This window comes from Castor canadensis, chromosome 16 (genome assembly GCF_047511655.1).
Source record: "Castor canadensis chromosome 16, mCasCan1.hap1v2, whole genome shotgun sequence".
NCBI classification, from domain to species: Eukaryota; Metazoa; Chordata; class Mammalia; order Rodentia; family Castoridae; genus Castor; species Castor canadensis.
Window position 1 is genome coordinate 77,967,022 of NC_133401.1, and position 13,392 is coordinate 77,980,413.

The following is a 13,392-nucleotide window of genomic DNA, read 5'->3' on the forward strand; positions in this document are numbered from 1 at the left end:
CTATGGTAACATTATAAGCAAGACGGGACCATGCTAAAACTACCAACCCATCCTAGGAATTTTTAGGATTGTTATCCAAAACATAAAATAAAAGTCAATGCAACAAAAGAAACAGAAATTCCTGTTAATTGGTAAATAATCCATCTCCCTTTGTCCACCCTCCATCCAAACCACAGACCCCTTTGTGATCTGTATTTTTTTTTTTTATTCAAACTGCTAGATCCATGCAGTTGTGTTCTTCAACACTAGAGCATTTTGTGTCTTTATTTCCACTGCAGGAGAACAGGCAAGGGAGAGCCATCTTGGGGAGCATAGAATTTTCCAAGCCCAATTCCATCAATATTTTCTCCCTTCACTCAAATTAAATTCACCACATCTGTCTTCCTACAGGATGGCTTGCAAAGAAACAGCCACTCCTCCCCCACTGCCTGCTCCTCACCCCCAACAATGTAATCATGATTTCCAAGACTACAGGGATTTTAAAATAAGGATTCTTGGCAGATTTGGCAAAACAAACCTTCTGTCATTGTTCACACTGTTTGTGAGCTTGCTTAAGCATCCACTTGTCCCCATCAGCAGCAGTCCCGGCATGTTTGTGTGGACAGAAAAGGGTTAAAAGGCACTGGTGAGACACCACGCATGTGTTAACTCATTCTGCAGCAGCATCCATCCTTCCCACTTTGACCTCAGTTATCTGCGTGATAGCTGATCACGCAGAGCCTCTAGTGATTTTTTTCTAATTCTTTTAAGCACACACACACAGAGAACTCTGCTCCCCACTCAAAGAAAAAGCACAGAAAGAAAACAAAAGAAAGAAAAAAAAGCAAATAAACAAACCTAAAGCACTCGACTGGGGGGAATTCGCCTGAGTGTGAGGGGCATGAATCTCTCTCTCTCTCTCTCTCTCTCTCTCTCTCTCTCTCTCTCTCTCTCTCTCTCTCTCTCTCTCTCTCTCTTTCTCTCTCTCTCTTTCTCCTTCTCTCTCTCTCTCATTTGTCTCGGTGTGCATCTCTCCTGGTACCCTCCCCCTGCCTCAATTATATTATTCCCCCAGACTTGGAAGCTGCTGCCTGAGCTGACGCTTTGATGGTATCTGCAAGCGTTTGCACTGATCTTATTTCTGCCCCCTGAATATTAATTCCCGCAGCTGGTAGCAATCCATCTCCCCAGTGACGGGCGCCCTACTAGAGGCAGGTGGGGGGAGCCACCATCAAATCATAAGCATAATAATAATACAAAGGGGAGGGATTCTTCTGCAAGCAAGAGTCAGGAGGAAAAAAAAATAGCGATGAGTTCGTCGCATAGATGGAGCACAGGAAGCTCGCTGTACTGGACTCCTGTATTTTCACAGAAAATGACGGTGTGGATCCTGCTCCTGCTATCGCTGTACCCGGGGTAAGATGTGCCATTTTCTGCTTTGTTTTGTTCTGGAGTGGTGGGGGGAAGGGATGAGGATGTGGACCTAGGGAGACCACCCGAATTTAGGATTTGGGGTTTTATAACTGAGGGGAGAGTGAGTCTATGGGATGGGAACACAAGAGATGAGCAAAGAAGGTCGCATTTATTTATTAGTTTATTGGGTAGTATTTTTGTTGTTGTTTAATTTTAGAGCAGAAAAGCCCACTTTGTGTTTGGGGCACAGCATTTGACATTGCTGCAATCTGACACTGAGGTGGGTTGTGCCGATGCACGGCTGCGTTTGAGGCCATGTTGAAGGCATTTGGTTGGGGGTCTGGAGGAGGAATTTGCAAATGGGGTCTTGGCGCACAACAGAGAGATGTGTGTGAGGGAGGGTTGGGGGGCGTGATAGCTCTGTTTCTGTTCACTAAAGGATCGCTTTGCACCTGGGCATTCAGTCAGCCAGGTTTTCTATCCAGCCCCATTGACCCGGCAGCTGACTCCCTGATGGGCAAACACGGTTCAGCACCAAGGACAGCAGTCTTGCTTATGGCCAAATGGAAAGAGACTTGTCAAACCTCCTTGGACATCTGTAGAACTACATTGGACATCCATTCAGTCAGAGAGAAGGCCTATGGAGCAGGAAGAAGCACAGAGAACCCCCCCAACACACACACACACACACACTAATATTGCTGCTTTCTCTCTTTGAATGGGTTGGGGGGGGGTGTTGAGCATGGGGTGGGGAATGTAGTTCAATGAATATTTAAAGCAATATATGTCTGGGAAAGAGCTGGCCTAGCTGCAGTGTTGAAAGACATGCTGACCCAAGTAAATGAGATTTCAAAATTCTGAAGGATATATTAGTATTTTACAACAGGGCTGCACTGAGTGGAAAAGAGAAGAAGGGGGGAGGTGAACTCCTAAAATCTGTGTGTTCTCTCAAGTGCTTTCCATGCAAATTTTCTTGAACATCCTTGAAACAAGAGTACCAGGGGACAGCTAGCTCCTAGACCCATACAAATAGCTCCCACCATATTACAATTTACAACTAAAACTAAAAACAGATTAGAGAGTGTCATGTATATCACGTACACTTCTCTGTTGACACTTTAAACTACAGCTCTAAAAAGATGATCCCCCCACGTTCCTATCCTCTACACTCCCCCCAAAAGAAAAAATAGCTTATAGAAGAAAGTAGGATACTATCCCAAGGTTGTAAAATAATAATCTGAAAATGAGGAGTTAAACTGTTTTTTAATTGTGTTGAGAATATCTTGTCAACTTCTCTGGTTCTACTTAATTAGGATGTGTGATGGGACAGATAGTTTTCTGATAAAGAGATTCAACAAAGCAAAATGTGAAAGACTATAATTTCTAAGCAACGTCAGGGTCTACTTAACCCTTTCAGCACTTTACCTATCTTCCTCCTTCACTGTAAAAATAGAAGTATTTTCATTAAAAGGGAAGACAAAGTTTTCTCAGAAGAAGAAAGGAGCTCTTATTTGTAAATGGTTTTGTGTGGAAGTGTATTTTGGTGGAATCCTGGAAAAGTAATTTTGTATTCAAAATTTACATACAGAGTTTTTTCTTAAATGCTATGATTTCTCATACTTTGATGCAGCCATTAGAGCTCATAGTTACTTACTGATAGAAAATACCTTTCCCATATTCCTACAACTCATGAAACCTGTGGATTAAAATCTAAACAAGACATGGGGGAAGGGGTCTTTGTTTCTGACTCACATCCATTTTAGTAAACAATTTTTAATGATATTGTGTTGAGAATATTTTGTCAACTTTGCATTTGGTTGTTACATTGTGTACAATGGTACTTTTTAAACCAAAAATTTTCATGTGTGCTATTGTGTATAATACTACAGTACTAAAGATTGCTCCTTGTTTTAAAAAGTCTTATCTTTTTATTCCAATATCATATAAAATATAAACTTGATGATATATTTTATTTAATTTTTTTCAAGAGTAGCCTAGATGAGTTTTAAAAATAGTTCTAAATTATGTGTCATGAAAAGCCTCCAATATGAGGATTTTTTTTTTTTTACATTTTCTCAGTAATGATAGAGAATGGAGTCATTGCAGTTTGGTGCAGAGAATATAATCAGAGTTTCAGTTTGCTGCAATCCCATAAAAAATAAAAGCATTTGAATGGCTGAGTAGGGTTGGAGTAGGTCTGGAGAAAAACATAAGCTTTGATCTCTAAAGCTGATCCCAAGAAAGAACACTAAGTTACTGGAAAAAAATTGGGGACCCTAAGAATGTTTTGGGGTAAGTAGTAGTAGTAAGATCACATAGAAAGTTGAAGAAATAAAATAAAAAATAAAAGAAACATTTAATTGACTTTTTAATTTATGAAATTCCAAGGAATAAGCATTTCCTTCTCATTAAATGACATTTCATGGGGTTGCATCTACATAGAGATGAATTAAACAGGAAATTAAAACATTGGACTGGACATGCTACCAGACAATGCCTCTTCCAAGAAATGAAATATTTAATTTCAAAAGCTCACATTTTGCTAAATTGCCACATATTTTCTTCACAGTGCTGTCGTGAGAATCACCTGAGAGCTTACTAAAATGGAGATTCCCAAACCATAACTGGATGACTCTGAGTCATTATGTCTGGAGTGAAGTCTAAGAATATTCATTTTTAACAAATGTCCAAGACCCCACTTTGGAGGAAAAAGTCTACATTTGGCTGATTTTCAAATGTTTATTCCCACTCCATTTAATATTTGCAAATACTTTGGGGTGTATTTTTTTGCAAATTTATTATTCAATTGGACAAAATGAATCAATTTCACAGCCATAAACTTTTAATTTATGTGTAAATCATTGATTGTATTATACAAGTCACAAAGGATAATAAACATTTTAAAAGAACATTAACAAACCCATATCATATATGAGAAGATATTGACTGAAAAAATCAAACATATGCACATCTATGAGTGTGTGTGCAAGTATATTCCTGGACTATATTCTCTCTTTTTCTTTCTCTGTCTCTTTCTCTTTCTTTCTCTCTCTCTCTCTCTCTACATATGTTTTTAAAAAAATTTCAAAATTTTGTAAACTCTATCAATATAACTCATTCTAGCTCAAATTGAAAATACCCTAGAAAAAAGGAAATTAAAATACCACAGAAAAATTATTTATATAGGAACAAGTAATACAAAGAAAGATAATTTGTTTCTATTCGAACAAAATGTGCTTTAATATACTTAGTTATAGAATTATTTTTCAAAAAAGATTGAGCAAAAATGAATTTGATTAAATTTTTGATAATCAAACTAAATGTTACTTTGAAGTAGTAGCCTTAAATTTAAACAAAAAAACTTGGATTAAAGATTTATGAGTATTTGCTGTTCTTAACTATTGCTGAATAAAACTATTTAGGGTGACTTTTTAAGAGCCTCCAACATTGACTTTTTTATCCCATGATTACATTCACTTTTTGCACAGATCTAACTTTTACTGACTATGACCACGCACAGAGGGATAATATTGTGGTTTTTCTATTTCAATACAACTCTATTTGTTTATGGAATAAATCTCTACAGACAACCTTGTTACTCCTCATTTTTATAAGTGCTTCAACTGGTTTTAGCCAAGAAAACCCCTTTTCCCACACATACAGTTTTTAATTGTAAGCATGGCATTCCATGTATTCTTATCCTGATCATCACCTGGAATAAAGTCAATTTTGTGTGACCCAGAATTTTCCAGAGTTCAGCCGCCCGCAACTCCCTAGATAGAACACTTGGACAGTAGTGAGTAGAAGATTAAAAATGGGCTGTGTGTGTGCGTGCATGTGTGTGAGTGAGGAAGGGGCCCAGTTCCAGCCCAGGGTCTTCCATAGCACTCTTCTACTGAGGTACAGTCACAACCTTTGGTGTTTTGAGATAGGGCCTCACTATGTAGCTTAGGTGGCCTCAAACTCACAATCCTCCTGCCTCTGCCTCCTGAATGCTAGGATAACAGGCAAATGCCTAGCCATATATTGGTTTTTAATTTTTAAAAAAAGAGCTACATAAATGTCTCTGTGATACCTTAGGCTCATTTTATAGTCATTTCAAAATAACTGACTCACAGAAAATATAATTTAATTGTAAAAGTCTGTTCCATATATTTTTAAGGTTTCATGCAAAGGAATTCAACTCAAATTAGACTTTAGGAACTTTATCACATTGGTACAGTATGCACAACATTTCATATATATTATATCTATACATCCTTATACACTGACCATTACATGTGGCATCATGTTTATTTACCATTATGGATGCATGACTATCTACATCAATCCACAAACATATTTGCCATGATCCTGTGTTATATCATCTCTTGCCTTTAAGCAAGACATTTAATGTACCTATAATCTTTTTTTCCTATTCTGCAAATATGGGTGACAGTAACTACTTCACAGAGACGTAGTGAAAATTAAACATAATTGCGTGTGTGTGTGAATAGTTCAGTACATGTACATCCATGGTACAAGCAATTTTGAAAGTGTGACTATTTAGCTTCTGACTTTGATGATGTCATATAGGTATCCTATAAACGAATAGCAAAGGGTGTGTGTGTGTGTGTGTGGTGTGTGTATTGCTGAGAAGTAAACCCTGGGTATTGCACATGCTAAGCCCTAAATTTCCAGATAGGTGTATTACATTTACCTGAATAAAATATCATATCTGGAATATCCATTCAAATTGAAATCCTGAATCTTTAAGCACTTACATTGTGTAGAAACCCAACGTGTTCAGACTTCTAGACTGTTTGAATTATAACTTTCAGTTAATCTTCTGCAACCAGTTAATTTGGCAGAAGTACTTTAGAGAGCTACATGTATGTGTCGTTCCAGCAAAGCCTAATTGTATTGTGTGAGCTTCAGTATTTATAACTCTGGTTCTATCTTCAGAAAACAAACTCTGGAAAAGGTACCTTAGATCCAATTGGCCCATTGAACAAATTAAAATATTCCATCTATATTATTCTGAAAATAGTTTGAAATATTCACTCTCCACCAATTACCATTATTAAATTATGTCTCATTGTATTTTTGAAACTCACTAGACAGAAATGTTTAGAACTAGCTTGCTACGCAGTTGTTACAAATGAGTTTAAGAACATATTAAAGAACATTATTTTGATGCTGAGTCAGAATTATATTTAGAAAATATGTTTACTCTATTACCATGTCTAAGTAAGTAAAGTTTAGTTTTAAGTTTACTTATTACCCAGGAACTTAACAACTGCATGTCACCCATTTTTTAAATAACACACCTTGATCCCCATTGAGAAAACTTGCAAGATAACTTGTTCAATATTTTCCTTCAGTTTTTTTTTGTTAAAGTTCTTAGAAAAGCGAAAGAGAAAATTAAGCCAGTTATACTGAATATTAAAGTAGAAATAATATTAGTATTTTAATATCTGTACACTTACAGATAGATATTAAAGGATGTCATATTTTATTCACTCCATCATAAAAAAATTTGCTTAATTAGCTTTGCTATGGAATAATATAAAGCACTAAAGTTTTAATTTCTAAAGGAAAAAAGAAGTCATAATGTCTGAAAGTTAGTTAGGGCTTTATATTCTACTAGAGTTTTTATAGCCACATTCTTATTCTCTCAATAGACTTGTGAGTTAGATGAAGAGGATATTTTCTCCTTCTCAGAATGGTCAAAAATCAGATGTGGCCCAGGTGTGGTAGGACACACCTATAATCCCAGCACTTGGGAGGCTGATGCAGCCTTTCTGTATTGCAAGACCCTGTCTCAAAACAAAAACAAAAAAAATGAGGATCTTGTCCAAGACACCTTGAATATCAGCTGTAACAAAGGATTACAATGCCTTCTGTTCCATTGCTAGTCACCGCTTTTCCTTCTAAATGTAAGAAAATACTTGAACTATCTGAGAAGCAGAAGCCTCTCCACTTTGCTTACTTGGAGGGTTATTTATTTATTTTTGTATTTGTACTATATACTGGAGAATAAATATCCTTTAAAAGGAAATAAAAGCTCTTTTTAAGTTACACATTAGTAGCTTAGAGTAAAATAAAATTTAACTCCAAATCAAATTAATCCCTGTAATATTATAGTATAAGAACACAAATATGGTAATAATTGTATATTATTATAAAAATCATTGTATAACTGTATATAAAGTACCATGTAAATGGAAATAAGTAGCACTGATATTACACTCTCCACCCATTCATAAAGAAAACTATACAAATAGCAAATAATATAACAGTGGGAAAAACAAGGGATGGTTTTAAAGCAAAGATCCTTTTTAATAACTGGAGCCCTGCTATGAACCCAAGTTCACTTGTAAAACCAAAGTCTATATAGTAAGACAGCTATACAAGGAGTTCTGAATTTGTTTAGGCATATTTAAATAAAATGACCAAAACAAACTCAATATTATGCCAACAGTCACTGTGTATATTTGGTAAGACAAAATAAATGATAGATGCTTTTTTTAGCTTTCTATTTTTGCTGGTTACCAGTCCTTTATATAAATTGCCTTTGAAAAACACTTTTGAAATACATAGTTGTTGAAAACAGCTCTAAATATGAAAGTATAAATAAATGTAAAAATTTCTTAATTTATTAAGAGTCATATTTGAGTCGGGTCTACTTTGGAGATCAGGTTTGGAATTTGGGGATAGCAGAAGCCATGGGATCTGGCATCATGCAGTTTGGAATCTCATGTAGGTGATGACAGGCAATGATCTAAAAGGCACAGAAATAATGATTGAAGTTTAACTCAGATAATTTCTATCCAGGAAAGTCATGTGATACTATGAGAGGTGGTAACTGTTTTTTAGTGTGATAAAAGCATAGGACAGAGAACCTGAAATTCTAAAACTAGCTGAGACTCAACTGCAATCATCTAATTAGATAGTTTTCACATGCGAGTATTCTTTTTTGTGTATGTGTGTGATATAGGGGTTTGAACTCAGGGCCTACACCTTGAGCCACTCCACCAGCTCTTTTTTGTGACAGGTTTTTTGAGATAGGGTCTCAAGAACTATTTGCCTGGGCTGGCTTTGAACTGTGACCCTCCTGATATCTGCCTCCTGAGTAGCTAGAAGTACAGATGTGAACCACCGGCACCTGGCTCTGGTATTCTTTTCTTGGTAACAATGCTTTTATTCGAATTTGTTGATGTCTATTACAGAACTTTTCACTTGAAAATGAATAGTGTTTTTGAAGAGTATGAATTTTTTAAATATTAAGAAGACTATTTAGTATTTTAAAATATTAGTAAAATAGACAAAGAATTATGTTAAGGACAATTAAATAAGTAATTAGTGTGGTATAGGACATTGTATGTACATAGACTCAATTTACTAATCAACAGCCAGTTGATGGGTTTTGCACCACCAACTTCTTACCCCATAGTTTGTGTATACCTAAAATGTAGTCTTCAAGTTCATGCATGGTATAAATTAATTTTTTTCCTATCATTTTCTACTGGTCCATCTTCTCTGAGTCTCTGGTAATTCAATATAAATAGTAAAATATGGTTAAAAAAGAAACCACGAGGAAGTACAATAGGCATATCTGTTGTGAATTGCTTTTTACTTTAGAAATATTAAGTCATGCAGGGTCCTGTGGCTCAAGCCCAATTACTTGTACAGTCAGTGGCTAGGCTGTGCAAAAAGTTTCTAAGACCCATCTCATCCACTCGCTGTGTGCAGTTGTCAGTGCCTGTCATGCCAAGCTATGTAGCAAGCATAAATAGGAGGATTGAGGTCTAGACCTGCCCTGATATGACGTGAAAACTCATCTCAAAAACAACTAAGCAAAAAGCCCTGGGGTAGAGCTCAAGAGGTAGAGTGCCTGCCTAGAAAGTTCAACCCCTAGTACATCCAAAAAAATAGTATTTATGTATACCTAGTCATAATAAAATCAAGAAATACTATAAATTCTTTAGGAACATTTTTAGCCTTAAAAAATATACCACGTGGCCTATAAAAATATATAGAAAGAGATTTTAGTGCCTTAGAGTTTTTTCAATATTTATAAGTTGTAACACTTGACATTATAAATATAAATTGAGTCTAATAAATAGACTCTGTAATTACATTTAATAAATTATCAACTACTTTTTAAATCCCATTTTCTCTTAGCTTCCTACTTCTTCAACATGTTCTACAGGAATAAACAAGTTGTCACTTTTCAAATTATCATTATTCTACAAGAATTAATTCAAAAACTCATGCATACACCTACAAATCTGCCATTTTAAGATATCATTTTTATCTCACAAAACAGTACTAAAATCAAGACATTACATAAAAGCAGTTATGTGCATATGTTTTCCTCTTAAATTACTCCAAAATGAAAGAATATACAAAACAACATTAAATAGGAAGCTATATTTAGACACTTCCCCATCCTTTATCTTGTCTTTTATTTTCAGTACAACACCTCTTTGACTTTTTGTTTTTAAATGTGCACATCAGGGATTGATTATTCTTGGTTGTATTCCATGGCAAATTACTTAAATAACAAGTTGGATTATTTACACAATTATTTCATAACCCTCATAAACCCATAGCTTATAGGTTAGGCTAAAGAAAATTCTAAGAATGTAGACATTTTTAATTTATTCTACCTCAAGGTAATTTCTACAAGGTAAGTTATCTTGGAGAATTTCCTTAAACATATAGTCAAAATTTATTTTATAACTGTAAGAGAATTATTGATATTGGCCTATTGAAATATATGATGTCCTCCTCTAAAATATGGGAAGTATAATAGAATTATAGCCATGTTTGGACATTATTATTAATACAAGGCTCTTAAATTTTATGTTTTCTGCTTTGAGGTGATAATCTGTTTGAGTTTCCCCATAACAAATTTCTTGAAGAGGGTGGATTTAGAAGAGAATGGCCTAAAAATTACATTTTTTCTTTAAACAGCTGCTGAATCTAATCTATCTTCCCTTCACTTGAGCTATATCTCAGTGTAAGTCCTGACATTTTTCTATTCACTTTAGTTTATAGAATCAATTCATTCTCTGGTATTAAAATTTTATCCAAATTGTTTCTTTCATCTCTCACTTGGTATAAATCTTTGTGCATTCTCTGGTCAGTTCTGAACAAAGATTTATGTAGCCTGATGCTATTTCTTCATTTTTTAAAAAGCCGGTCTTTTATTTTTATGCTACTTTTGGTTTTGCAAGATTGGGGTGGAAGGAGGGAAGAGAGTGAGGGAACAGAAAGAGCTTAGTTTTTTTAATGTTAATTTTATTTTATCGTTTGTACATTTACTTACATGTGTATACATTATTTGGGCCACCTCCCCCAAGATTCTGGGCAGAACATGTCTCACCCTCTTGTTCTCTGATTTTGCTGGAGAGAAAACATAACAAATAATAAGAAAAACATACTATTTTTGCTAGTTTGAGATAAAGATAACTATACAGGTAACTATACTAGCATTGCTTCCATGTACATGTGTATTGCAACCCACACTGGTTCATCGTTACCAGACCTCTTCACTACTTCCTGGTCCCCTTCCCATAGTGGCCTCTCTGGTTTAAGATTACTATATTCCCTCCTCTACAGTGAGCACATCAACCACATTCAAGTTTTAGTTTTCCTTTCTTTTCCCTATTCCTAAAGAGCTTAATTTTTAAATGGAGATCAGGAAGGTGAAACAGGTTGTGTCTGGTACCTGTTTGGTACCAGTGGGAGGGGGAGGATATAAGGAAAGGGTGTAGGAAGGTGAATGTGGTAGAGATATTATGTACTCATGTATGAGAATGGAAAAAATGAGACCTGTTGGAACTGTTCTAGGAATAAGGAGAGGGGCATAAAAGACAATGATGGAGGGGCGAATTCAACTACATTGTAAGAACTCTTGTAAATGTCACAATGTACCCCCAGTGCAACAATAGTATGATAATAAAAATGTGAAAAAGAAAAGCTTAATTTTTGCTATCTGGTGACAGATGTCTAAAGGCTTAAACACTATTCCATAGGAGACTGGGAGTGGGGGTGTTTACAAGAGTTCTGTGGAAGAAATCTGCTTCTTCCTTCCACCTGTGGCGTCTTCCAGCATCGGGTCATTTTCTGACCTGGATAAGGTTCTACAAGGACTGATACCGTAAAACATCCCTCAGCTCCATCGGGAGATATAGCCACCTTGACTGCACTAGCGCTCTGTTGTCAAACAGGCAATCTTTTAACATGATTCAGCATGACTCTCTTTCTAGCATTCACTTACTTCACAGGAAAAAAACAGAGCTAAGCAAGTGGAAGCAAACAAAAAGCTGCAGGAAAATTACCTATCACGTCCTGAAAGTGAAGGCCTTTCTTTTTCGGATTCACTATTGGCATAGTTCAAAGGGCATAACTAAAGTTTAGACTTCTGAGGAAAGAAACAAGCTATTCCTATTAAAGTGAATACAAGCCAAATTTCCCTGAGAATTCTCTATTTGCCTTCTGTTCAGAAAGTATTAAGAAGCAGGTATGGAAGTTTATCCTCTGTTTGGAGTAGAGTTAAGAATTTCCCCTTTAGTCTAAGATTGGATTTTTTAAATTTCTTTTCACTTGTCTTCAGGTGGTAGCAGATTAAGCACCATCAAAGGAAGAGGGTATGAAATTGCATATCTCTTTCTAGTCTTAGACTAATGACCTTCATTTAGAATTCCTTTCCCATTGAATCATTACATAGTTGTTGTTTTTTAAGATTTTATTTGCTTTTGTTGTTGTGCTGGGTGGGGGTACATTGTGGCATTTACAAAAGTTCTTACAATGTATCAAATATATCACAAGGTAGGTAAAGGAAAAGGAACCCAGGACTGGTCTTTGGCTTGTGTACCAACATCTCTCTCTTCCTAGCAGTCTCCTGTATTTATATTAAATGAGGGTATAACAATGTCACCCATTTTTTTTCTTTTTTTTTTTTTTATTATTCATATGTGCATACAAGGCTTGAGTCATTTCTCCCCCCTGCCCCCACCCCCTCCCTTACCACCCACTCCACCCCCTCCCTCTCCCCCCCCAATACCCAGCAGAAACTATTTTGCCCTTATTTCTAATTTTGTTGTAGAGAGAGTATAAGCAATAATAGGAAGGAACAAGGGTTTTTGCTGGTTGAGATAAGGATAGCTACACAGGGCATTGACTCACATTGATTTCCTGTGCGTGTGTGTTACCTTCTAGGTTAATTCTTTTTGATCTAACCTTTTCTCGAGTACCTGTTCCCCTTTTCCTATTGGCCTCAGTTGCTTTAAGGTATCTGCTTTAGTTTCTCTGCGTTAAGGGCAACAAATGCTAGCTAGTTTTTTAGGTGTCTTACCTATCCTCACCACTCCCTTGTGTGCTCCGCTTTTATCATGTGCTCAAAGTCCAGTCCCCTTGTTGTGTTTGCCCTTGATCTAATGTCCACATATGAGGAAGAACATACGATTTTTGGTCTTTTGGGCCATGCTAACCTCACTCAGAATGATGTTTTCCAATTCCATCCATTTACCAGCAAATGATAACATTTCGTTCTTCTTCATGGCTGCATAAAATTCCCTTGTGTATAGATACCACATTTTCTTAATCCATTCATTGGTGGTGGGGCATCTTGGCTGTTTCCATAACTTGGCTATTGTGAATAGTGCCACAGTAAACATGGGTGTGCAGGTGCCTCTAGAGTAACCTGTGTCACAGTCTTTTGGGTATATCCCCAAGAGTGGTATTGCTGGATCAAATGGTAGATCAATGTCTAGCTTTTTAAGTAGCCTCCAAAGTTTTTCCCAGAGTGGTTGTACTAGTTTACATTCCCACCAACAGTGTAAGAGGGTTCCTTTTCCACACATCCTCACCAACACCTGTTGTTCGTTCACCCATTTTTCTAAGGACAAGGATACCAGGCATGATCAGGGATGGAAAAGTTCTATTTAATATCTGCTCCATAGGCAATGCATTTGTCCCACTGATTCATGGGATAAGATCTTATTCAAA

At 36.1% G+C, this 13,392-nt stretch overlaps 1 protein-coding gene across 2 annotated transcripts in view; it reads left to right on the plus strand.

The window, feature by feature from the left end:
* Positions 1–973: 973 nt before the first annotated feature.
* The window catches only part of Gabrg2 (gamma-aminobutyric acid type A receptor subunit gamma2), a 96,851-nt gene continuing 84,432 nt past the window's right edge, over positions 974–13,392 (plus strand). For both annotated transcript variants that reach the window (XM_074057712.1, XM_074057713.1), the window contains exon 1: positions 974–1,395. In XM_074057712.1, the coding sequence (XP_073913813.1) occupies positions 1,289–1,395 (107 nt within the window). In that variant the 5' untranslated portion in view covers positions 974–1,288. The remainder of the gene's footprint in view (positions 1,396–13,392) is intronic.